The sequence below is a fragment of the Eriocheir sinensis genome, chromosome 17, assembly GCF_024679095.1.
Source record: "Eriocheir sinensis breed Jianghai 21 chromosome 17, ASM2467909v1, whole genome shotgun sequence".
Taxonomy (NCBI): domain Eukaryota; kingdom Metazoa; phylum Arthropoda; class Malacostraca; order Decapoda; family Varunidae; genus Eriocheir; species Eriocheir sinensis.
In genome coordinates this window covers 14,844,500-14,868,761 of record NC_066525.1, presented here as the reverse complement: position 1 = coordinate 14,868,761, position 24,262 = coordinate 14,844,500, and the positions used below count along the sequence as shown (strand labels likewise).

General features: G+C 43.6%; 1 protein-coding gene across 3 annotated transcripts in view; it reads right to left on the bottom strand.

Annotated features, from left to right (window-relative positions):
* The window catches only part of LOC126999992 (filamin-C-like), a 140,504-nt gene that overhangs the window by 75,751 nt on the left and 40,491 nt on the right, over positions 1 to 24,262 (bottom strand). For 2 of the 3 annotated variants that reach the window (XM_050863342.1, XM_050863343.1), the window contains exons 2-13: positions 13,993 to 14,117; positions 13,352 to 13,482; positions 12,429 to 12,642; positions 10,716 to 10,833; positions 9,756 to 9,943; positions 4,863 to 5,018; positions 4,259 to 4,387; positions 3,861 to 4,079; positions 3,411 to 3,642; positions 2,780 to 2,886; positions 1,703 to 2,331; positions 1,091 to 1,287 (exon numbers count right to left, since the gene is read on the bottom strand). In XM_050863342.1, the coding sequence (XP_050719299.1) occupies positions 1,091 to 1,287; positions 1,703 to 2,331; positions 2,780 to 2,886; positions 3,411 to 3,642; positions 3,861 to 4,079; positions 4,259 to 4,387; positions 4,863 to 5,018; positions 9,756 to 9,943; positions 10,716 to 10,833; positions 12,429 to 12,642; positions 13,352 to 13,482; positions 13,993 to 14,117 (2,445 nt within the window). Of the gene's footprint in view, positions 1 to 1,090; positions 1,288 to 1,702; positions 2,332 to 2,779; positions 2,887 to 3,410; positions 3,643 to 3,860; positions 4,080 to 4,258; positions 4,388 to 4,862; positions 5,019 to 6,557; positions 6,579 to 9,755; positions 9,944 to 10,715; positions 10,834 to 12,428; positions 12,643 to 13,351; positions 13,483 to 13,992; positions 14,118 to 24,262 lie in introns of those variants that run through there. The other variant, XM_050863344.1, reaches the window with a different exon arrangement.

The following is a 24,262-nucleotide window of genomic DNA, read 5'->3' as shown; positions in this document are numbered from 1 at the left end:
TATTGCATTTTTACTTTTATTATTAATATCATTATTATTACTAGTCTTCTTTTTGTTATGGTTCTAAATATTACTATTGTTATTACTGTCAATAATATTATTATTACCTGTGGTGTGTTGGATCCATAGACCATCAAGTAATCATGAGCCTCTTGAGAAATTTTGTTAGTGGCCAAAGTGGCACTCAGCGTGTGACCGTTAAGTTACGTGGGAGTTATAGGAGCCAAGTTTCGTTAATCTAAGGCTTGAGGGGACTTGAATGTCTAAAAATTATAAGATTTTTTTATTTTATTTTATAGTTATTTAATTTTTTTTCCTTATAGCTACAATATTAATTCTAGCAATGTATGAGTGCCAGCGTTAATATGTGGATGGTAAGATTTTCATGTTGGCAACGCTGCTATAGTAGAAGGAGGAGCCTGTAAGAGGAAAAATATATAAAACTGAAATCATTCAAGGCATGTTGGGAGGGAGTGGAGCAAGTATGACAAGCAACCGTGAATTCCTACATCACATTGCATCTGTTTATACACAAGCACATGTTGCTGCCTCCTGTGTGCCTGCCACCCAGTGTTCCTGGCCCACATAAGCATGAGTGTGATGAACACTCTTAATGCTCCTGAGCTTTTATGGATCCGCCACACTTCAGGCTTGAGGATTAATGACAGTGTTAGCCTGTACAGGTCTTTTTCTCAGCCCAGTCCCACAGCCACAGACCCAAACACTTCATCCTCAACCCATGAAGAGCCTTAATGCCAGTTTTGATATTTCTCAACACATTATGGCTAACATATGTTCTCTGAATACCATGACAGAAGATGTATTTATGACATACTTAAGCCATGTGGGAGAAACACAACAAAAATGACAGTAAAAGTCTTGTCATATGAGGATTTGGTAACACTCAAGCAAAATTTTGTTACCCCTATGCAAAAACAAGAAGCATGATGCAAAAAATCAAAGAAACACAAGGCTTTTGGAGAACCCAAGTAACAGAAAATAAGAGCATACCAATATTTTTCTACTCGTCAGTATCTCATAACCCTCCACTTAAAATGCTACAGAGAAGAGACTCCAAAAAATGACCTACCTTCTGATGTTTTGGCAGCATTCTGTGCAATCTGAAGAACCTTGGCTGGGGAGGAGAGTCCCGTCAGGTTGTCTGGTGGACCCGTGACAGGGCTGATAGCACGGGCTGGGGAGGACCGGGCCATCTCCGGGGGACTGGTGGCACGCAGGGCTCTTGGGGGTGGAGGGGAAGGGGAGACACTCTTGCGAGGGCCAGGCCTGAAGAAGGAGGATAACTTTCTGATTCTCTGTTCATAATGCTTTCAGTGAATTTGCAATGTAGTAAATTGTTATAAAATCAAATTGCCAAACAATCAATTTATGCAGCAGTACACTTTGCAGTAAATCGATTTATAAGTCAAACTTCTGTTTCTTTTGAAGCCACAAACACTTTCAGTCACAATATGATTCATAAAATAAGTCACAGTCCTTTTTTATGTACTTTTCATTTTGTAAATAAATATTTCAGTTCAGGAAGAGTAACAAAACTATTTATCAATCTATATCTTTAATTCCCAATTCCCTCACGGAAACTTCACCCAAAGGTGTGGCCACAGCAGAACAATCTCCACTTGTTATACTTCAGCAAATGAATTGATGAACAACAATAAAAAATGAAACTACGTCCACTTACGAGGAAAGTCTGCCTGGACTGGAAGACTTAGTGAACACTGAGGTGGAGGACTTGGTGGACACTCCAGTATTGATGACTGTAGAGGATGATGTGTTGAAGGAAGAATCATAGGTGGAGTTGAAGCTGGAGTTGTAGGAGGAGTCGAGGGCACTGCTGCGGTGGTGGCTGTTGGTGAGACCCTCAGGACTCCTGCTGCGGCGGGCCACCAGCCTCGAGGGACTAGGTGGAGGGCTAGGATCGTAGAGGGTCACTTTCTTTGGGGTGGAGTTTAACTTTGGTGGAGGGACGGACTCATATGTGCTGCTGGACTTCTTGTTGCTGGTGACGGACGAGTCATACACAGTGCTCCGGTTGACTACAGAAGACTCATAGTTTGAATACTTGCTGCTGCTGTTGGTGTTCTTACTGACGGGAGAATCATAACTCTTGTGGACCACATTTTCGTAGTTTCTGCTCCTCCCTGGAGAGTCATGGCCATAAGAAGACTCATAGTTCTTGTCGACTGTGGAATCATAGGTCTTGGTGAGAGTGGACTTGTAAGCAGAGTCCGAGGTGTTGGCGGAGGAACGGAGCTTCGGGGAGTTGACCAGAGCTGAGCCCGAGTACTCCTTCACAACCTCCTTTGAGTACTGCAAGTATCAAGCACAGCAACATAAGAGTGAGGGAAGACACTGTAAATAATAAATGACTCATAAGCCTGAGTCAAAAGAAACAGAAAGGCCAATATTTGCAATACTGGTGGGACTCAAGGATTATGAATGCTATGAAATAACCATAGATTCTGATTTAAATAAGTAGTGCACAGGCCACCAGAGAAAGTGCATATCATGCATATAATTTATATTAAGTGTGTTAAGATGGACTATTATCCTTATGTCTTGGGATGAAAAAAAAAAAATGGATGGTATAGAAGCTAAGAAGTCTATCAGATTAAAATCAACAAAACACATTTTTTGTGACATTTCCCATTTTTTTTTATCTAATATATATATCTAAAGTTAAGAAAATATATGAAAACAACTGATATGTGAGTTAGCATTGTTAGATTGGTATTAAAAAATGACAAAAATATCTCACCTTTGGATCCTTGTTTTCTCTGTTAGAAGACTTTTTCTTTGACTTAGACTTTGAATCCTTTCTCTCTGGTGGCTTCTCAATGCCCAGGTACAGAGAGAAGGGGGAACCTGAGTTGCAGAGATGAAAAAATACCACATATCAGATAACAGCATTTCCCATGGACAGTCATTTAGCCTTGACTCAAATGACTGGCAAAATGAAGAAATCAATGTCTAGATAATCACATAAACATTCACAAGTGTTTCTATCACTATTGTTTCCAAATGAGAAAAGAATTGATAGTCTGCAATAAGACAGACTTTGAAGAGCTTGTGTGTACATTCTTACAGAAGCATCCCAAGGAGACAACAAATAATAATTCCTTGGCCCTGATCAGTGCCGAGCTACTCCATGTTTCACAGGCAATACAATGACATTCATGTAAGATGACAATTATCTTGACTTCCTGAATATTTTTCCAGTAGGCTACACCTGTTAAGTAACAAAACCATGAAACTAATTTGTTTTCCTCGGAAGACAAAAACTGCTGAAACCGTAGAAATATCTGACAAAAAGATTTTTCTCTCAAACTTCTTAGATGGAAGTCAAGTCTGTCATTAAATCTATACACCTGAAGCTGCTGCATTCTCACCTTTCACCTCGTGGCCATTGAAGTAGACATAAATCTTGTGTTTGGCAGCCTCCCTGGGAACAAAGGTCACTTCATAGTAGCTTCGGTCCACCTCCAGGCTCTCTGAGTGGAGGGAGCGGCCGCCCTGCGTCACGTCCACCTTGGCGTCCCCCCAGCCGCACCGCGTTGCGTCCACCACGAAGGTGAAGGGCTTGCTGGGGCTGGATGACGGGCCGTTGTCCAGCTCCAGGATCTGAGTGACGATAAACACACACCATCATCATCACATTTTCTCATTATCATACAAATCAGTATTATGCTTGTCGTGAATAACATCCAAACAAACTAAATTTTGGAAATGGAGTTATAAAGTTGTTGATGTTTCACAAGGAACTAATGAACGTTCAATGCTGTTTAGACAAACTTAAATAACCCTAATATGTAGTAAAAATGAGTCATCATGTTACTCACTCTGATGGCATGCGGGTCGTAGACGTGGCAGGTGAAGGGCGAGCCCTGGATGTGCTCCTCGTCATAGCGGACGGCGATGGACCACTGGCCGGCCTCGTCCGGCTGGAAGGTGGCGGCATACACGCCGTCCTCCTCCTTGACGGGGCACATGAGCGGCCTGTTTGTGGGCGAGTATGCCGTGACGTTGATGTCACCGCCGCCGGCACCATTACTGTTGATCTGCGAGCCACCAAAGAGTTGTGTGTGAGAAAAGGAGCAAAACAGATCAACATGAAAAGTATAAGGATGTTGAACAATAGTATGATCACACTGGATTACCATGTATATACACGCATGTTATGATGATGTGGCATACCAGCAAGAAAACAATCCAATAAGAATCAGCATGGAACACTCACCACTACTTCGACGATGGAGCCAAGAGCGCACGGGTCAATGCCTGAAAACATGATCTTGGAGACGTCGGGCAGGGCACGCACCTTCACCGGGCAGCCCTCCACCACCTCCCCCTCGTTCAGCACCCTCAGCTGGGGCGGGAACAAGTGTTAGAACTAACGCTTTGATCTACGTGTTTTCTGCATTAAGTTACGAAGAGTACATATTATTTCTAACAAACAAACTCAACTTAGCCTAACCTAAAATTATAACTAAATGGATTAAGCTTGAACAGGAAGATAATAAAGTAAGAAACATACACACTAACAAATTAAATCCAACCTAGCCTAACTTTACCTAAAACTTTAACTAAATAGAATGAAGTAGAATGAACATAAAGTGAAGAAATGGGAAGAAAGCACACGTAAGTAAACATACGTCCCATCACAGAAACAGACACTACCAAACAAGCTTAAACTAGCCTAACCTAACTTAACCTAAAAATATAACTAAACAGAATAGGGGCGATTGAACAGGAAGATGAGAAAGTAAGAAGAATGTATACGTAACATGTCCCAAAACAGACAAAAACTGACAGAAAGATAGACAGAACCCCCTTTGGCATACCTCATATATTCCCACTTGGTCAGGGATGAAGAGACCCTTGCCGCCGCGGGGAGACAGGTCCAGGTCCACCCTCACAGGACCTGACGGACCGTTCACTTCCACCTCGATCTCGCTTAGCACCACCTCCTTGGTCATGAACTCGATTTTGAAGGGGACCTGAGTAGAGAAGGTGCTCTGTCAATTAACTGTCACTATCTCCCCATCGTCATTATCCCAACACTGCTTTATTCAGTGTGTGTGTGTGTGTGTGTGTGTGTGTGTGTGTGTGTGAATAACTCGGCAGCAAACGGTTAAACATTGAATAATATTGATGGTGGTACTGCGGGTGTTGATGTGTGTGTGTATGTGTATGTGTGTGTGTGTGTGTTTATGTGTGTGTGTGTGTGTGTGTGTGTGTGTGTGTATATGTGTGTGTGTGTGTGTGTGTGTGTGTGTGTGTGTGTGTGTGTGTGTGTGTGTGTGTGTGTTGTTTATGATCACACACACACACACACACACACACACACACACACATTTTCTCACGCGCGATCAAGCACTTCCCACACTGCTCTCCGGCCTAACAGTCAAGCCACAGACGAAGATGCATAGAACTTTTAGCAGCTTTATTCATACAGCCATACTGACACTGATGAGAGAGAGAGAGAGAGAGAGAGAGAGAGAGAGAGAGAGAGAGAGAGAGAGAGAGAGAGAGAAAACCACGATGATACGGGATGTTACGTCTGTCTGCTCCGCTCCTCTTTATGCTCCGTTCCCATAGGCATGAAAAGTTTACATCCTCATTTAACAAAACCACGAGAACTCTCTCTCTCTCTCTCTCTGCACGAACAACAGTTAACACATTATACATTACCCCTGGCCTGGTTGTATATATGTGAATAACGACACACACACACACACACACACACACACACACACACACACGTACACTACCTATACAGCGCTGATGGTGAAATAACAACCGCCTTCACCAGCACCAGCATCGCAAACCTAACACACACACACACACACACACACACACACTACTGATGATGTAGGTATATATAAGCTGCCACTGCTGAAACCGCCTCCCCTTATGCCGCTGTTGTTGTTGTTGTTGTTTCCCTTACTCCTCGCTGACACACACACACACACACACACGCTCTCACACACCCTATACACAGCACAGCACAAAGCACACCGCACACTTCACGAGTCGGGGTCGCACTGTTCCCGCACCACAGCATCACCACATGACTAATAACACACCAAATGATCACACACACACACACACACACAAACACACACACACACACACACACACACACACACACACACGCACGCACGGGTCAGGATCGCCTATACTGAGAACGGTAACTCAAGAATCTCGTATTTCTGATATTGTGTGTGTGTGTGTGTGTGTGTGGGGGGGGGGGAAGGGGGGGCCACATGAGAGAGAGAGAGAGAGAGAGAGAGAGAGAGAGAGAGAGAGAGAGAGAGAGAGAGAGAGAGAGAGAGAGAGAGAGACCCCCAGCGGCGGGCCGTTGCCCGCTCATCGGCATATATGTACCCATTTACAATATGTAAGATGTAAAAATAAATAAAAGAAAAAAAGAAAGAGAGAGAGAGAGAGAGATCCAGGAAGACAAAAAGAGGAAGATGAAGAACAAAATGATCGTATTATGTACTGTTACGACACACACACACACACACACACACCTGCATCCTTCGCGCTGTCAGGTGTGAGGCGGCAGCAGGTGAGCGAGTAATTGGCTATGATTGAGGCGTGTTTACCTGTTTGGCTGAGAGGATACGTGAGGGTGGCAGGTGAGGGAAGGACATAGACGAGCTGCGAGGGAGGGAGGCGAGGAGGGTTGGAGGGAGGAAAGGATGATGAAAGGAAGGTGATGATGAATCGAGAGGCACCATGATGGGAGAGACAGAAGGATGATGAAAAAGAGGAGGGAGGATGGGGGGGGAGAGGAGAGGATGGAGACAATAATGAGAGGAAAGCAAGGATAATGGGAAGGAGGTAACGAGGATGGGAATCAATTTAAAAGGAAAAAATAATGAGGAGATGAATGAGGAGGATGTAAGGGATGGGAAACGAGAAAAGGAAAGTGATTAAAGGTACAAAAAATAGATGGGTGAGGGGGGTAAATGAGAAGGGAAGAGACGAGGAGAGTCAAGAAAAGGAAGTGGAGACAAGGCAGGAGGGGAGGGGGAGAGGGAAGCGAGGATGATGACAGGAAACTTAAAGCTAGAAAAAAAAATATTGAGGGGATGAGCAAGGAAGAGGTAAGGAATGTCGGTAAAAAGGACACCGGAGGAGGAAGAGGATAATTACAGACAAAAGGATAATAAAAAAAAAACAAGAAAAACGACAAGGAGGAATAAGTAAGAGCAAGAGAAGACATTTTAAGGACGAGAAAGAGGAAATGAGAAGAAGCAAGAGATGGATATAAATAGAGACATAGACAGAGACACACACGAAGGATGGGAGGAAAGAAGAAAGGGAGAAAGGATAATAAAAAAACAAGAAAAAACAACAAGGAGGAATAAGAAAGAGCAAAAGAGGACATTTTAAGGACGAGAAAGAGGAAATGAGAAGAAGCAAGAGATGGATATAAATAGAGACATAGACAGAGACACACAGGAAGGATGGGAGGAAAGAAGAAAGGGAGAAAGGAAAAATTAATAGATGATTAGGAAAAAGTAGGACATAAGAGAGAAAAGAGGAAGAAAAGGAAAGAAAAAAAAGGATATAAATACAGACATAGAGAGACACAGGAAAGACGGGAGGAGAGAAGGTAGAAAGGAGAAATTAACAGATGATAAGAAAAAAGTAGGACATAGGAGAGAAAAGAAGAGGAAAAGGAAAGGATAGAAAAAAAGGATATAAATAGACAGACAGACAGACACACAGGAAAGACGGGAGGAGAGAAGGTAGAAAGGAGAAATTAACAGATGATAAGGAAAAAGCAGGACATAAGAGAGAAAAAAGAAGAAAAGGAAAGGAAAGAAAAAAAGGATATAAATAGACAGACATAGAGAGACACACAGGAAAGACCGGAGGAGAGAAGGTAGAAAGGAGAAATTAACAGATGATAAGGAAAAAGTAGGACATATGAGAGAAAGGAAGAAAAGGAAAGGAAAGAAAAAAAAAGGAGGCAGAAAATGATGGACGATTTGAAAAAAAGGAAAACCACACAGCAGACAGGCAAACAGGAGTCACGATGGCCACTTTTTAGACACAAACATACACAGACAGACGGACAAGAGAGGAACAACCCCCACACCACAAGCCTCTCTCACTTCCGTTACATGCTAGCTGCTGGTTGCGTGTGGACTGTGGACGTGTGAAGCAGAAGGTGAGCTCTCGTCCACGCAACACCCACCCCCCGCGCGGACACACTCAGCAGTCAGCAACACTCACACTCAACACATGGAGCCGCGGGAAGTGTCGTTAGCTGGCCCGCGTGACCACCACCACCGCCACCATCCTCACCATCACCACCACCACCATCCTCAACATCACCACCACCACCAGATTTCCGTGGACGCCGTTTAGTGGTGGCGCAAGGATGTGACGTGTTCAGTGACGGTGATAGTGACGGTAGTTTGTGCAGTGCTTTCGTCTTGCAGAATGTACGAAGAAGTAGGAATAGTAAAAATGAAAATATACAAGTTCCTGCCTTTGCTTTTCTTTTTCAACGTGCTTTATTGCCTAGATGAATTTTGTTTTACTAACGGATAAATAAGAGGAACAAATCATAGTGGAAATGTAGTTTGTTGCGCTTCAGTCACAAAGGTTTGTAGTGAAAAAGCGCCAAGATTAAGTAAACAATATATTTGCCACTCTCTGCTTCAGGGAAATAGATTTACGTTTTCTTTAAATAAGTTCGTTAATTAAGTCTGAACGTCATACCCACTACACTCTGTCCCTCACTGTTTGTAGCGCGGATAATTTTCGTAGAGGGCTTTATTAGTGAAACAATTACCGACGAATACAGATGTAATGAAGAGAGAGAAAAGATTTTGAACACTAATGAATAAAACACACACACAGCACCCACGTCTACCCGAACTAGCCTTATCAACAGCATATTTCCGCTGACACACACACACACACACACACACACACACACACACACACACACACACACATACACACACACACACACACACACACACACAACACACAACATACACACACAACATACACAATAACCATGACAGACACACCACTGTAGAGAAAACCAACTTCTCGTGTTTCAGAGGTAACACATCCCTTCCCGGGGCACCCAAGCCACACTCCCGCCCCGCCCCGCCCCGCTCCGCTCCGCCCCTTGGTGCTTCATCATCCTCCCTCCTCCCCTACCCTTCATCTCACTTCCCTTACCTATATTAACTCATTCCCTTCGCCTCGCTTACCCCTTCGTCATTCTTCCTCCTCCCCTCTCCTTCACATCCCTTCTCACCTATACCACTCGCATCCTCATTTCCCCTGCAGCCTATATTCATTAACTCATCTCCTTCGCCATCCTCCCTCCTTCCTTACCTTTCCCTTCCCGCTTGTGACTGTCACATCCTCATTTCCCCTACCAACCTGTATCAACCGGTACCATCCCTAACATGAGCTCATCCCATGCTCTCAGGGGTGTTTTATTACTATGCTCCACGGACACAGGTGTCAATTAATAGTATGAACGGCATTTACCTATTTCAGTTCGCCTCGTCTTCACTGCACCTTTCCCTTTTCTTCCCTTTCCCTTCCCTCCAACACTACTCCCTTTCTCCCTAACCTCACTTTATACCCACTATCCACTTCAACCACAAGCAGCCTCACACTACATTACATCACAAGCCAACACAACCAACACCAACACCTAAGCACAAACAAACCAACACACTCACCGGGTTATTGACGCGAACATTGTCGAGGTTGCACTGCACGACCACAGTGTCTGAGGGGCACTCCCGCGGCCTGATCCACTGGTAGTACGCGATGTAGCCCATATTGGCGAGGGACTCCACGTCGGGGCGCGCGATGTCCGAGGCGGCAAGTACGGGCTCCACCCCTAGCTTGCGGCCACCATCGATACCTGGGGAGGGGGGGGAGATGGGTGGAGATGAATGAATGGAGTGAATGTATGGTTGACTCAATGACTGGATAACTGATATACTGAATGATGCAGGGAGTTGGGTGACGATGAGTGAGGTGGATGAGTGATTGTATTGCTGACTGAATGACACTATAGGTGACTGTGAGTGACTACCTGGCTGGCTGAATGACTGACGGAATGATTAATGAAATACAGATTGGATAGTAAGTGGGAGGGATGCTGAGGGAGCTGGGTGAGGATCAGCGAGTGAGATAGGTGAGTGACTGAATGACTGGTTGGTTAACTGACACTGACTGAATAATACGAGGGAGGATTCGACAAATTAAGTGAGTGGGTGAAGACTGGTTGAGTGACTTACTGAATGACTAATAAATTAACTGGTGGTGTAAATGTTGAGGAGGAGGATTAAGCTGGCTAACTTACCAATATTAAGTGAACAAGGCGGAGATAGGGGAGGAAACACAATCACCTACATACACCTACACATACACCCATACAGAGCAACACTAAGTAGGCCCATAATCTCAGACGCTTTCGGCTCTCACAACAAATACATCCAAAGGCCACAAAGGAGATTAGTCAGGTTCTCATGAGTGTCCTTCACATTCACGATACAGAACACTTGTCAAACTATCACTAGGCTCATAAAAGTACCCATGGAAATACTAACAACCTCTACGAAAGCCTTATCAAATGTTGGTGTATGAAGCCCGTAAATTGAGAATAGGGTCCGAATTATTAAGACACCCACCGAGCTGAATGTTGGACTCCCAGTTGGACGGGTGGTTGCTGAGCTTCTTGTAGCCTGGGATGGGGCCGCCCAGTTGCTTCACCAGTGTCGTCAGGTTCGTGCCATCGTTCCAGTCCGTCTGCGGGAGAAGGAAGAGGGATAGTGAGAGGTCAGTGGCGGTGGAGGAAAATGAGAAACAAAGAGGGGATAAAAAAGGCAAGGGAATGGAGAAAATAGATAAGTATAAAAAAAAAAGAAAGAGGGGGAAAGGTAGATAATTGAAGGAAGAGAGGGAAAGGGGAAGGTTATGGATTCTAAGAAGAGGAAGGGAAGAAAATGATTCATTAAAAAGGAATGGGAAGGCAGGGTGAGAGCGAAGAGGAGAGGAGAGGAGAGGAGGAGAGGAGGAGGAGGAGGAGGAGGTTACGAGAGGGAGGATGAATGAGTGGAAAGGGTCCATAGAAGGAGGATAAGAGAGAGAGAGAGAGAGAGAGAGAGAGAGAGAGAGAGAGAGAGAGAGAGAGAGAGAGAGAGAGAGAAAATCGTCCCCCCCCACACAGGATAACACTGTATTAGTGGTTCTCCCTCCTACAGTTTTTCTCTACTTCCGTTCCAAATTCTATCTCCCTCCTCCTCCTCCTCCTCCTCCTCCTCCTCCTTCTCACATTCTTTTAGCAGATTCCTCCTTCCTTTCACTGTCCTCCATAGTGATCCTCGTGGACTCTCTCTCTCTCTCTCTCTCGACCTTTCCTCCACCTTCACATAATTTCTTTGCCCTTGTAATTAAACTTTTTTTTCTTTCACCTCTAAAACAACCTCCTATTCTTAACATAATTCTCTCTCTCTCTCTCTCTCTGTGTGTGTGTGTGTGTGTGTACCCATTACCCTTTTAACCATTTCTCCCTATCCCAACCTTTTTTGACGGGTGCATAAATCTCTCTCTCTCTCTCTCCGTACCCTACCCGTAACCCTTTTCAAACCTTTCTCCGTCCTCAAAGTACTCTTCAAACTCTATCCTTCACAACGTTCCTCTTTCCTATTTACTCTTTTTTCTTTATTTATTCCTTTCCTCTTTCTCCCTCTTTCGTTCCTTCGTGCTGGCCGTGATCCGTCTTTCTTGTCATTCTTTCTTCCGCTGTTTTATATTTCTCTATCCTTCATAATCATTCATCTTTCTCCCTCCTTCGCTTCTTTGTATTTGTCTTTGTTTTATCCTTCTTTCATTTTTTTTCATATTTCCCTCAATCATCTGTTTTTTCCTTTCACTTATATCGTTTTTTCACTCATTTCCTATTCTCTTCTTTCTATTTTCATCCATGTTCTCTTCTTCCTTTTTTGCCTTCTTTCTTCTGCGTTCTTGTCATCCTCACTCACTCGTACAATGTCCTCGTATTTTTTCGTTTCCTTTCACTAATTTCCTCCCTTCCTTTGCGCAACATTCTCCAAAACCAGCGAGTGTGAAGTTTGTTTACCTTTCCTCTTCCTCTCCCTCTCCTCTCCTCTCCCCAGCACCTCTCCCTATCACTCTTCCCTTCCTCTCCTCTCCCCGGCACCTCTCCTTTCCCACTACCCTCTCCCTATCACTCTTCCCTTCCTCCCTCCTTCTCCTTTTTATCGTCCTGTCTCTTTTTCCTTTTCTCCTTCCATGGTCTTCCTCTGTCCTCCCTAATCTTCCTAATAAAGACTTCTCCTGTAACGTCCTCCTCCTCCTCCTCCTCCTCCTGCAGTACTCACGGTGAAGTTTTTGATGTTCCTGTCGGGGAGTTGTTTCTGGACCCACTTGAGCGTCGCCTTGTACCCCGGGGCGCCCTCCTTCATGAAATAGGACAGGTAGGTCATGCCGGAGAGGTCATCCAGGTAGGGGGACGCCAGGATCTCGGGGTCCAGCACCATCGGGATCTGAAACTCTGCCTTCGCGACCTCCATGGCGTTCTTGCAATTCTCGACCCTGGCGGCGAAGGGGAGAAGCGGTATTGTTAGTGATGTTGTTGCTGGTAGTAGTGGTAGTAGTAGTAGTAGTAGTAGTGCGAAGAGGAGGAGGAGGAGGAGGAATAGTAGAGAGGAGGCGGGGTAGTAGTGGTGCTGGTGGTGGTAATGGTGGTGGTAGTGGTAGTAGTAGTAGTAGTAGTAGTAGTAGTAGTAGTAGTAGTAGTAGTAGTAGTAGTAGTAGTAGTAGTAGTAGTAGTAGTAGTAGCAGCAGTAGTAGTAGTAGTAGTTGTAGTACTTATAAGTGACTACAGTACTTCCATTTACATATAACAAAGATTAGTGACAAAGGTGATACTTAATTATCACCATCGTTATGAACACTCATTTTCACATTATTATTCCATTTATTCCCCTTAACCGCATATGTCTCCCTTCTATCTCTTCCTCTCCTCCACATATTACTTACCTTCATCCCTCCTCCTTCCCTACATCTTCATCTCAAACCAAATTATCCCTCACTCTTCTCTACAACCTAATCCTGCTATCCTTCACCTCACTCTTCCACTACACTCAACATTCATTACTTTCACCCACTTCCTTCCTCACGTCTTTATCTTACCCTCCCTTTCCCATTCCTCTGTCACTGCCCTTTCTTCTCCACTTCGTCTCTCTTCCACATACTCCAACCCTCCTCCTCTCCCCTCCTCTTCCCACTTCCCTATACTTACGAGTTTCGCGGGTTGAGGTGTTTCCAGTTGGTGAAGAGGCCCGGCTTGCAGTAGTCGAGGAGGGCGCTGAGGTAGACGCCGCTGTTCCAGTCTGAGGTGAAGTTGTTGATGCGGCAGTCTGGCAGCACGGCCTGGGAGGGGAGGCGAAGGGACACGTGAAAGTAACCATGGGCCAAGGGAACGAAGGAAAACGGGAAGGTACTGTTGGGGCACGGGAACGAAGGAAGGAGTATTGAAAGTAATGAGGGGACGAGGGAACGAAGGAAGGAGTATTGAAAGTAATGAGGGGACGAGGGAACGAAGGAAGGAGTATTGAAAGTAATGAGGGGACGAGGGAACGAAGGAAGGAGTATTGAAAGTAATGAGGGGACGAGGGAACGAAGGAAGGAGCCTGTGAAAGTAGTAGTGGGGTAAGCGTACGAAGGGAGTGTCAAAACAAGGACGCAAGGAGGCAGTCAAAGGTAAAGAAACAAGTTTAAAAAAAATCCTCAGAAACAACACCCTCAAGAAGTAAACAGAAAATCCAACTTGAATATAAAAGAAACAAAACTGTCGGGGGTACCTCTACTACAAACAAATAAACAGACACACACAAACCCCTAGAGAGCCTACACCAAACAGGAGAGGCAGCCAGAACCCACCTTGAGCCACGCCAACATGAGCTTCTTGGGCGGGAACTTGGACTGGCCGATCTGGTAGTGCATGATGAGGGACCATATGAGGCCGAGGATGAGCTTGAGGTTTCCATTGACGATGTCCACGTTGCCTGTACGGGAGGAGAAGGGACAAGGTGAGGTGGCGGCACGGGAGAACGGGATGTGGAAGGATGGGATGAGGGGAAGGAGGATATGGAGATGGGGCGATATGCAAGGATGACAAATAAATCGAAATGGCTTTAAATACTTGATAATGAAAACTATTTAATCACAGCTACGGAAGAAGAAGAAAAAGAAGAAAGTTGAAGTTGAAGACGAAGAAGAGGAAGAAGAAAAAGACGAAGACGAAGAAAGAGAAAAGAAGAAAAAGATGAAGACGACGACGAAGAAGAAGGTGTGTGTGTGTGTGTGTGTGTGTGTGTGTGTGTGTGTGTGTGTGTGTGTGTGTGTGTGTGTGTGTGTGTGTGTGTGTGCGCGCTCGTGTATAAGCGATGAATAAGCAAAACTAGTTACACCTAACTAGCAGCCACATCAGATTTTCCTTCATTAAAAAAAAAAAAAAAAAAAAAAAAAAAAAAAAAAACCTGCCGTAGCACCAGTCCCCGATACGCGGCAGCAACAGGCGCTCATTTACCTTTTATGGCCTCACTTCACGCATGTTAAGTCAAAACGGATTGTGTTGTGGGTCTGCTTCTAAGGGGCCGGCCTAGTTAAGCAACCCGTGGGGATTAACTTTTTGCATGGCTCATAACATTTGTGGGAAGAGTGGAAGAGCAGCATGTGTTCGGGGGGGCAGGGCAGGGGCCAGGTGGTGGTGCCGGCGAGGTGTTATGAGAGGAATGTTAACCGGCCAGGAACACTCACTGACCCGTAACACACATACAAGAAAACAAGATGCCCGGATAGTCATATATGGGTACCTTGTATTCATTAGTCATTACGCAAGGGAAAATGAGCGAAAGAAAAAAAATATGAAGCGTTAAGATCTCATAAGCTCATTACTGGTGTTCCTATGTAAATATTTGGCATTTTCCTTCTTTCTCTTTAACTTTCTTTACCTGTCGTTAGCTAGAATTCAGGTACGCATATACTGTTAACCTGGTCTGTATGCATTAGTTATTTCAATACAACAAGAAACAATTCAAGAAGAGTGCATCAAGACACCTCTCCCCCCGAAATTGACCTCTCTCTTGGCCACTCTCTACTTTTGTCTGTTGTGGAAGCGGTGAGTGGCGAGCTTTTTTTTTCTACACACTTTTTGTTGCCCTTGAGCCGTCTCCTTTGTTGTAGAAAAAAAAAAGTATGGAAAGCGTAACCGAAGACGTTCTTATACACTAATTTTATGGTATGCCTAAGAGCTATCAAAATACAAATATAACAAATACCAAATAAAAATCCAAAAATATAAAACAAAGCTCGTAACATTCTACTTCAAAAAATAAAAGAAAACTAACTAGATGATGGATGTCAAGGAATTACCAAATTTAGCTGCCTTCTTATGTTCGTAGTCCGCATTTTTACCTTTAATTAGCGAGCCGGAGAGACGATAAACATTCACCTCTCCAAACTTTCAACATTCTTATTGCCACAGTGATTATACAGATTAAGGTAAGGCTATAATTCATCTTTTTCTTCTTTGCTCAACTGTTATGTCGCTACCACGTCTATTGCGCCTTTTTTTATCAATATCATTAAAACCATCTAATACCCTTTCACCCGCTTTTCCTTTTCTTTTTTCTCCATTTCATATCTATCACATTAATACCACGAGTTCCTTCATCGCTTCGTACAGGCTATTCTTTTTTGCTCAACGTTATGTCGATACCACGTCTATCGCGCCTTTTTATCGGTATCATTAAAACCATCTGATACCCTTTCACCCCTTTTTCCTTTTCTTTTTCTCCATTTCATATATATCACATTAATACCACGAGCTCCTTCATCGCTTCGTACACATTATTCTTTTCAGCTAAACGTTATGTCGATACCACGTCTATCGCGCCTTTTTATCCGTATCACTAAAACCACCTGACACCCTTTCACCCCGTTTTCTTTTCTTCCCCTATTCTCCATTTCACAAACCTCTGAATTTATTACTGTACTACGTCTTTGGCAACTCTTACTAGCATCATTAATACCATTTGATACCCTTTACCCTCAATTTCTTATGCTTTTCTTTTCTCCACTCCACAACTTTGACGTAATTCCAGATATTATTCGAGTTTCTTCATCACTTGGTATACAGATGATCTCTTAGTTTGACACCACGCCTTTCGCGACCTTTTATTAGCATCATTTATTCTCCACTTTTTTCCTTACTTTCTCCATTTCACAAACCTCTGACATTACTATCACATATTATACGAGTTTGTGCCCTTTCGGTTCCTTCACGGTTTTCTAATGAGGTAATGAGGTAAGAACTCTGCAGAAACACGTCGTAAAGCGCCATAAATTATCCACATCAGTAATAAGAAAGAGCTCCAAACTTATTTTAATTTGCATCTTTTACTCTTTTTGATGACACATTTTTCCTCCAGTTTTCTGTCATTCGTGTTCCTTGGATTAAGCAGCGTTGAGTTATTTTTGCATTAATTTTGACACCACTAAAATTTTCCTTCACAATTACTTTTTTTCTCCTTCATCTCTCTTTGGTTACATTGACGTGTGTGTGTGTGTGTGTGTGTGTGTGTGTGTGTGTGTGTGTGTGTGTGTGTGTGTGTCACCAATACTGTAAGTTCGTGACCTTTGTATGTCGCCGTGAGAGTGAAAGTGTGGTGCCTTCTGTCAGGGTGTCGTCGGTCAGTCTGTCTGTCTGTAGTAGAAAAAAAATGTCTATCTATATGCAGTGATTAAGAAGTGCACCTAATCAACACTCTTCACTTAAGGATCTTGAGCATCACGCTACGGTAGAGAGACAAGATTATTAACACAGAAGTAACGAACGATATCTCTCTCTCTCTCTCTCTCTCTCTCTCTCTCTCTCTCTCTCTCTCTCTCTCTACACCTGTCACATCCGTTCCTCTTCCTCACCGTAAAATTTGGACCGGATAAAGGAGGAGGAGGAGGAGGAGTGGAGGGAAGTTGGGATGCAAGTCTTAAAAAAAAAAAAAAATGAGTGGAGTGTGAGAAAAAGGACACGAGGCAGGAAAAGAGAGAAAGAGAGAGAGAGAGAGAGAGAGAGAGAGAGAGAGAGAGAGAGAGAGAGAGAGAGAGAGAGAGAGAGAGAGAGAGAGAATAATAACAAAGGTGAGGTATACAGGTGTGAAGGAGGTGGAAAATGAGGAGCCGGAGCAGGAAGCATGGCGGAGAAAAATATATGAAAAACAGCAAAAAAGGACAAAAAAAAGGTGTACGAGGGAAGAGGATCGACGGAGGAGGTAAGTACTGAGAAAACTCCCTCAGAGCGAATCGTGGCGGAGCGAAATTACCCGACAGTGACCTCTACACACCCTGGAGGAGGAGGAGGAAGAGGAGGAGGAGGAGGGGGAAGAGGCCCGTGACTGCTACTGATGCTGCTACTGATACTACTTCTACTACCACCACCATTAATATTACTACTACTACTACTATTACTACTACAACTATTACTACTACTACTACTACTACTACTACTTCGATTACTACTACAGCTACTTCTACTACTATAATTACTACTACCATTACTACTACCACTACTACTACTACTACTATAATTACTACTACCACTACTACTACTACTGCTACAACTACTATTACTATTTCCACTGTCTTCGTAATCAGGGGCGACGCTAATTCCAGTTCTCACTAATATAATAGCGGTAGTAAATGACCTTTTTTGCGGGTGTTTAATCAAGAAAATGTCAGTCAGGTGTGTACGTGTGTATGTGTGAGTGGGGGGGAGGGGGGGTGGATGGGGGGAGGGGGAGTGTTAGTAGTTCAAGGTCACTTACACCGTGACGTGAGTACGATATAAAAGGAGGAGGAGGAGGAGGAAAAAGCAGAGTGGAGAAGGGAGAGGGAGGTGGAGGAGCATGCTGGATGGGAACAATAATAAAAAAAAAATAAAAAAATCAAGAGGATGGAGGTAAAGGTTAAGAGGAATAGGAAGAAAAGGGCGAAAGGTATGTAGCAGAAAGTATTAGAAAGGAGAGAAACAAACACACATAAGGAGGAATAGGGAATAACACGAATGAAAAGAATAGGGGAAAACAAAATGAAAGAAGAACTGAGAGAGAAGGAAAGAAATCAAAGAATCAGAAAGAGAGGGAGGGGCAGGAAAGGGAGGGAGGGAGAGGGCAGACAAATTATCATTATGTAGTAGAAAGGGAGGGAAGAGAAGGTAACAGATGGGAGTAGCGGGGCATAAAGGAAGGGAGGAGAAGGAAAGGGAGGGAAAAAAAGATAGATGGGAGGGGAGGAATGAGAGCGAAAGTGAGTCAGTGAGGGAAGGAGGGGAAAACAATGAGAGGGGGAAGGTGGTGAATGAGAGAAAGGGAAGAAGTGAAGGGAAGTAAAGAAAAGATGAGAGTGAGTGAGTGAGTGAGTGAGTGAGTAAATGAGTGAGTAAGGGAGGGAGGAAAAATAAGTGAGATAGTGAGGAAGGGAAGGATGAAAGAAGGGAGAAGTGAGGGAGGGAAAGAGAAGATGAGGGGGAGGGAGTTAGTGAGTGAGTGAATGAGTAAGGAAGGGAGGGGATGGAAAGAAGACAGAAGAGAGAGAGTAAGTGAGAGTGAGAGGAAGGAAAGGATGAAAGAAGGGAAAAGTAAAGGGAGGGAAAGAGAAAATGAGAGAGGGAGTTAGTGAGTGAGTGAATGAGTAAGGGAGGGAGGGGAAGGAAAGAACACAGAAGGGGGAGAGTAAGTGAGAGTGAGAGGGAGGGAGGGAGAGAGGGAGGGGAAGGAAAGCCATGCTGAGAAAACGATGCGGGGTCACACAAAGCGGAGAGGGGGGAGGGAAGGGAGCGAGGGGGTAAAGGGGTTAGGTCAGGGGTGATGAGGTCAAGAGTGGTGACCCTGGAGTTGATCTACATCACCTGTGGGGCCAAACAACACCTGACACCTGTTTGTGAACCCTGGTGATGTGATGATTGTGGTGGTGATGATGATGGTGACGATGGTGTTGGTAATAGTGGTGATAATGAGTAATAACAATGACTTAAAACTGCAACAATAACAGCAAAAACAACAGTAGCATTAGTATAAACAACAACAACAACAACATTATGAGGAGGAGAAGGAACAGGAGGAAGAGGAGGAGGAGGCAAATAAGAAAAAAAAAGAAAAAGCAGAGGAATGAAAAAACACGATAAAGAAACCAAAGACAACAAACAAAATAACACGCAAATAACAAAAACAAGAACAGCTAAGAAGAAAAAAAGATGAGAACAAAGAACTACGAACAATTACAACTAAAATCACCTTGACATCCAATTACCTCCAACAATTACACGGCAACTAAGACGTCTACACGGGAAGGCTGCAGGGGGGGGGGCAGGTAGAGGGAGGGGAGGGGAGGGGAAGCACAAGGGCGGGTGGGTAGGGGAGGGGGGGGGGGGAGAAAACACGAGCAAGAGTTCACGGATAAGAACAAAATAGTACGAATCGCTTCTCTCTCGTAATTCGCCGCCAAGACTTGAAGAAAATTACGATCAATCAGACCTCCAATTTCTTCCCCGGTGAAGATGATAATGTGATCTCACGCGCCTCTAATGGTGCTCTCTAAGTGGTATTTATTCTCTCTCTCTCTCTCTCTACTTTACAGGTTGACGCCCAGACTCTTAACATTAATTAATTTCTTTCACTCCACCTGGGCGTACCTGCTCATATCTCACCTGGGCGGATAAGCCTATACACCTCTCTCTCTCTCTCTCTCTCTCTCTCTCTCTCTCTCTCTCTCTCTCTCTCTCTCTCTCTCTCTCTCTCTCTCTCACATAGGTATGGCGCGCATTAACACACACACACACACACACACACACACACACACACACACACACACACACACACACACACACACACACACACACACATAATACACAAACAAACAAATAACGCACACATAATACACAAACAAACAAATAAACAAACATCCAGGTAAATCAAGAATGTGGTGCTTTATTTTTCTAGTCGCTGAGAAAAAAAAAAAAATCCTAACACGTTCTCTGTGATACGGTTTCTCACAACATTATATCTTCTTGGCGTGAGGGGGAGCATAAGCATCACCATCAAGTCGTCATCATTATCATCATCAGCAGCAGGCGGCCAACCATGAGCAAGAGCATAACAAAAGAAGTTTACCTTTACCACATCCTCTTTCTCAACGGAACCCAACAACCCCGCTGACTTAATTACATGTAACACGTTCGGCCATTGTAAAACTAATAGGAAAGTTCATTCAGGTCAACTTTGCGGGAAACTCTAGTTCTTTCAATATACAATAACCAGCAATACTTATCCTTTAATCGAAAAAAAAATTACTTCTCCCTCCAATGATAAATATTAAATAGCAAATAATATACTCAGATTAATTTTATTGCCCGTTACATTAAGGTTATTAGCTATACGTTCAAGCTTTAAAGGTTAGTAGATGAAAAACAGGAAGATGTGCATAGAAAATAAACATAATAAAACAGGTTAAGCTCGTTCGAAAAGTATTACCTGGATTAAGAAAAAAATGACAGGTGAGTGAGCGCATGGGTGAATGAATGAATGACCTAGTGGGTGTGAGGTCAGAGTCAGTGGCTTGGAATGAATGGGAATGAGACTAAAGGGATGAATGAATGGGTGGGTGAATGTAGGAGTGTGTGGAGATGCAGGTGGAAAAAGGGATGAGAAAGATAGACGGATGAATATATAGGTGGAAGAATATGTAAGTGAGTGAGTGAGTGAAGAAGCAGGCGGAAGGACGTATGAGAAAGGAGGATGGATGGATGAGTGGATGAGTAAATCGTAGGGAAGGATGGAAGAATAGGAGTAAGGGGAAAGTGGGTGTATGGGTGAGTGCGGGTGGGTAGGCAGGTAGGTAGGTGGGTGGGTCTGCTCAGTAAGTAGGCGACTATACAATGCCACCGTAACAATAGTGGGCCAGCAACACACACGCACACGCACACACACACACGCACACACACACGCACACACACACACACACGCACACGCACACACAAAGCGCCGCCGCCCTCTCATCGGGGTTCTGTATGGGGCAGGAATCATCGTCCTTCTTGCCCCGCCTCTCCTTCACGACCTGACCCTCGCCCCAGGACACACGATAGGAGAAGACGAAGAAGAAAATAGACGACGAAGAAGAAGAGGTAGTGTTGGAGAAGGACGATGAAGAGAGGGTGGAGGAGGAGGAGGAGGAGGAGGAAAAAGAATGTCTGAATTATTTATGAGTCCGGTTCTTGACGTGGAATAACACCGCCACACCGCCCCGGGCCTGTCTGTGTGTCTGTGTCGCTCCTTTCCTCGTTGCTACACAGATACAAACACGACCACACCCACAGACACACCCTCCTCAACACCCACACCCATACCGAGGCTTCTTCAGACTGGCACATAAACTACACAAAGAAAGTTATATACGTATACAAAGAAGGAATACAAGAAAGAGACTCGAGGTGATACAGTTGATTCATATACAAGTAGATCTACGTGTATTCGAGGGACGGAAAGCCTATAAATCAGTGTTAAGTTCTGGTTGGCTAGATCTGGGTTCGTCCGTTGTTCCTATGTATGGCAGAGATGCCGTTCGTGATAGGGGAGTGAGCAGCCTACACAGCACACTCACACTCACCCCTTTCCACCCCCCTTACACGAGCTTAAGGTATATCAAAACACCTTCATATGTCTCTCTTTGTGCCTGAATTCCATATAAGGCAGAATCGTTTCATTAGGTACAAACTTGTTCTGAAAATGAATGTGTTTACCAAAGATTACGACAGACAAGCGAATGGAGACAATACATTCATACGTCTCTCTTTCTGTGCCAGAGTTTCCATGTTAGGCATAATCACTCTATTAGATACGAACTTGATATGTAAATGTCTGTGTTTACTTGGTTCCAACGATAAAGAGAAGCAGGCTAACGGTAAGAACATCAATACAAGAAATGCTTATGGTCGAGTGAGTCTTATGCATGGCGGAATAACTGTATTAGGCAAACTTCAACAGTATAAATGTGAGTGTTTTTACGGTAACTAAGGCATTGCAAGGAGGCTAAAAACAAGAACTAAGGCAAACAAGAAATAGAGGAAACTGTTAGAAGTCTGTTGTTCGCCTCCACCCAAAAGAAAAAAGAAAACGAAACATGAATACAGTGTTTGAGTGTTTTTCTTGTGTTGAATGAAAAAGACACAATCCAGGTGATGTGGAGCGTACGATAAGGAGGGAAGAGGGTGGGGGTGCAGGGGTGCAATGGAGCGGCAAGAGTATATATAATTACATGAAGACACTTTTAGACTTAGTGTGTGGCTACGTACAATGATGAGTATGCTAATGATGGTGACGGAGGATAACACTAATAAAGAGTAATCAAAACGTTATTAGAACATACTTTTATAACTACAACGATAACTACTACTACTACTACACAAATATAATAAGGACACTAAGATTGATCATTACGATTTTTACAGGTTTATTAGCTTTTTTTTTTTTTTTAAACACAAAGGAAGCAGCTCAAGGGTAACAAAAAGAAAGTATAGAAAAAAATATGCCCGCTAACCACTGCTCCTATAAAAGACTAAGTAAAGAGTTCCGACATGCAGCTTTGAGACTAAAACTACTACAAAAAATACTGCGTTTCAGATTGTTTTCGTCTCCCCAGTCACCTTCACCTCTCCTTCGTCCTCTCTCTCCGCATGGAAGAAAACAAAAAGCAACAGCATCTTTTCATCTTCCTCGCCCCGCCACCCTCGTCACCCGCCTCCTCACGAACCATTTCTCGCCCTTTCACTCAGCGACGAAAAAAATAATCCTGGAACACATGAGATTAAAAATGTCTGCACGGGCCCGGCTATACACTTTAATTATCGTTGTATGTTACGCGTGCCGTCATTATTTCCTTTCTTTATGCCTCGGTATTTTCCCTGAACTGACGTGGGGAGGAAGAACACGTGTAAATGTTATCTAGTTATCACCTTGTAGCACACTGAAGACGGAGGGAGTATTTACTATTGCTATCAAAATTGTTTACTTATTTTTATTATTGTTTACATGTTATTTATTTTTATTTTTTGTAACGCAATACTAGTAATCGTAGTATTTAGCTCTCTTTAAGGGATCTTAATGAAGGCTTAATTCACAGTGGTTCAAGACTACATATCTGAAAATTCTGAACCCAGCCATCACAACACGTTCAGACACTCGGCAGGGTTTGCGTCAAGGCGGACAACCACCACACTGAGATTGCAGAAGCTTTGGTGTCCTGATTTGTTTTTCCTATAATTATTCTATTTACAAGTTGCAGCAATGTAGGTAATCATAGGCAATAAAATAATACTAATAATCTTTGATCATTGTTGGTCTATAAAACATGTGTTCAACTCAAAATGTTAACTGATATTCAGACGGTGAAAAAAAATAATGAAAATGACAAGGAAGTGAGTCTGGAGTCCGCAGTGGAAAAAAAAAGAGGAGCTGATCAATAACCTCGCATTATATTATTAACACTCTTACTGCCACAAAAGAGAAACTGTGAACAATTGTAAATGATACCACCTTAAACCTCTGTAATAGTCGATTACTACTGATTAGATATCGCTATTAACCCGTGTTTGGTGTCATTATTTCCAAAGCTATTATTATACTGACGAAAACATCTATTTGACAAACCATCGTCGTCGTCAACACCATCATCACGACAGCAGCAACATCAGTATCATCAACGACTAACAAACAACAAAGCTAAGCAAGAGCGGCGCACCACAACACTATCACTAATACACTAACGACGATTTCCTCCCGTCTGTTATTCCTTTCGTCTTTTATTTCACGAAGTCACGCGAATCACGCACGACTCTCGCCAAGATCTGACCTTCCTCCAACACCGACCACGCGCGCGCACACAGAAGAAAAAAGAAAACGATATCGTGTGTGTGTGTGTGTGTGTGTGTGTGTGTGTGTGTGTGTGTGTGTGTGTGTGTGTGTGTGTTCGTTCCCCACGCCCCAGGAAACATTTGGGTATTAATTACTTGCTCCATTTTTCATTACAGTTAACTTTTTTTTCTTTCTTTTAATTGATTTTTAACACGCCGCTAAAGGCTATTGTTGTACGTCACAGGTTA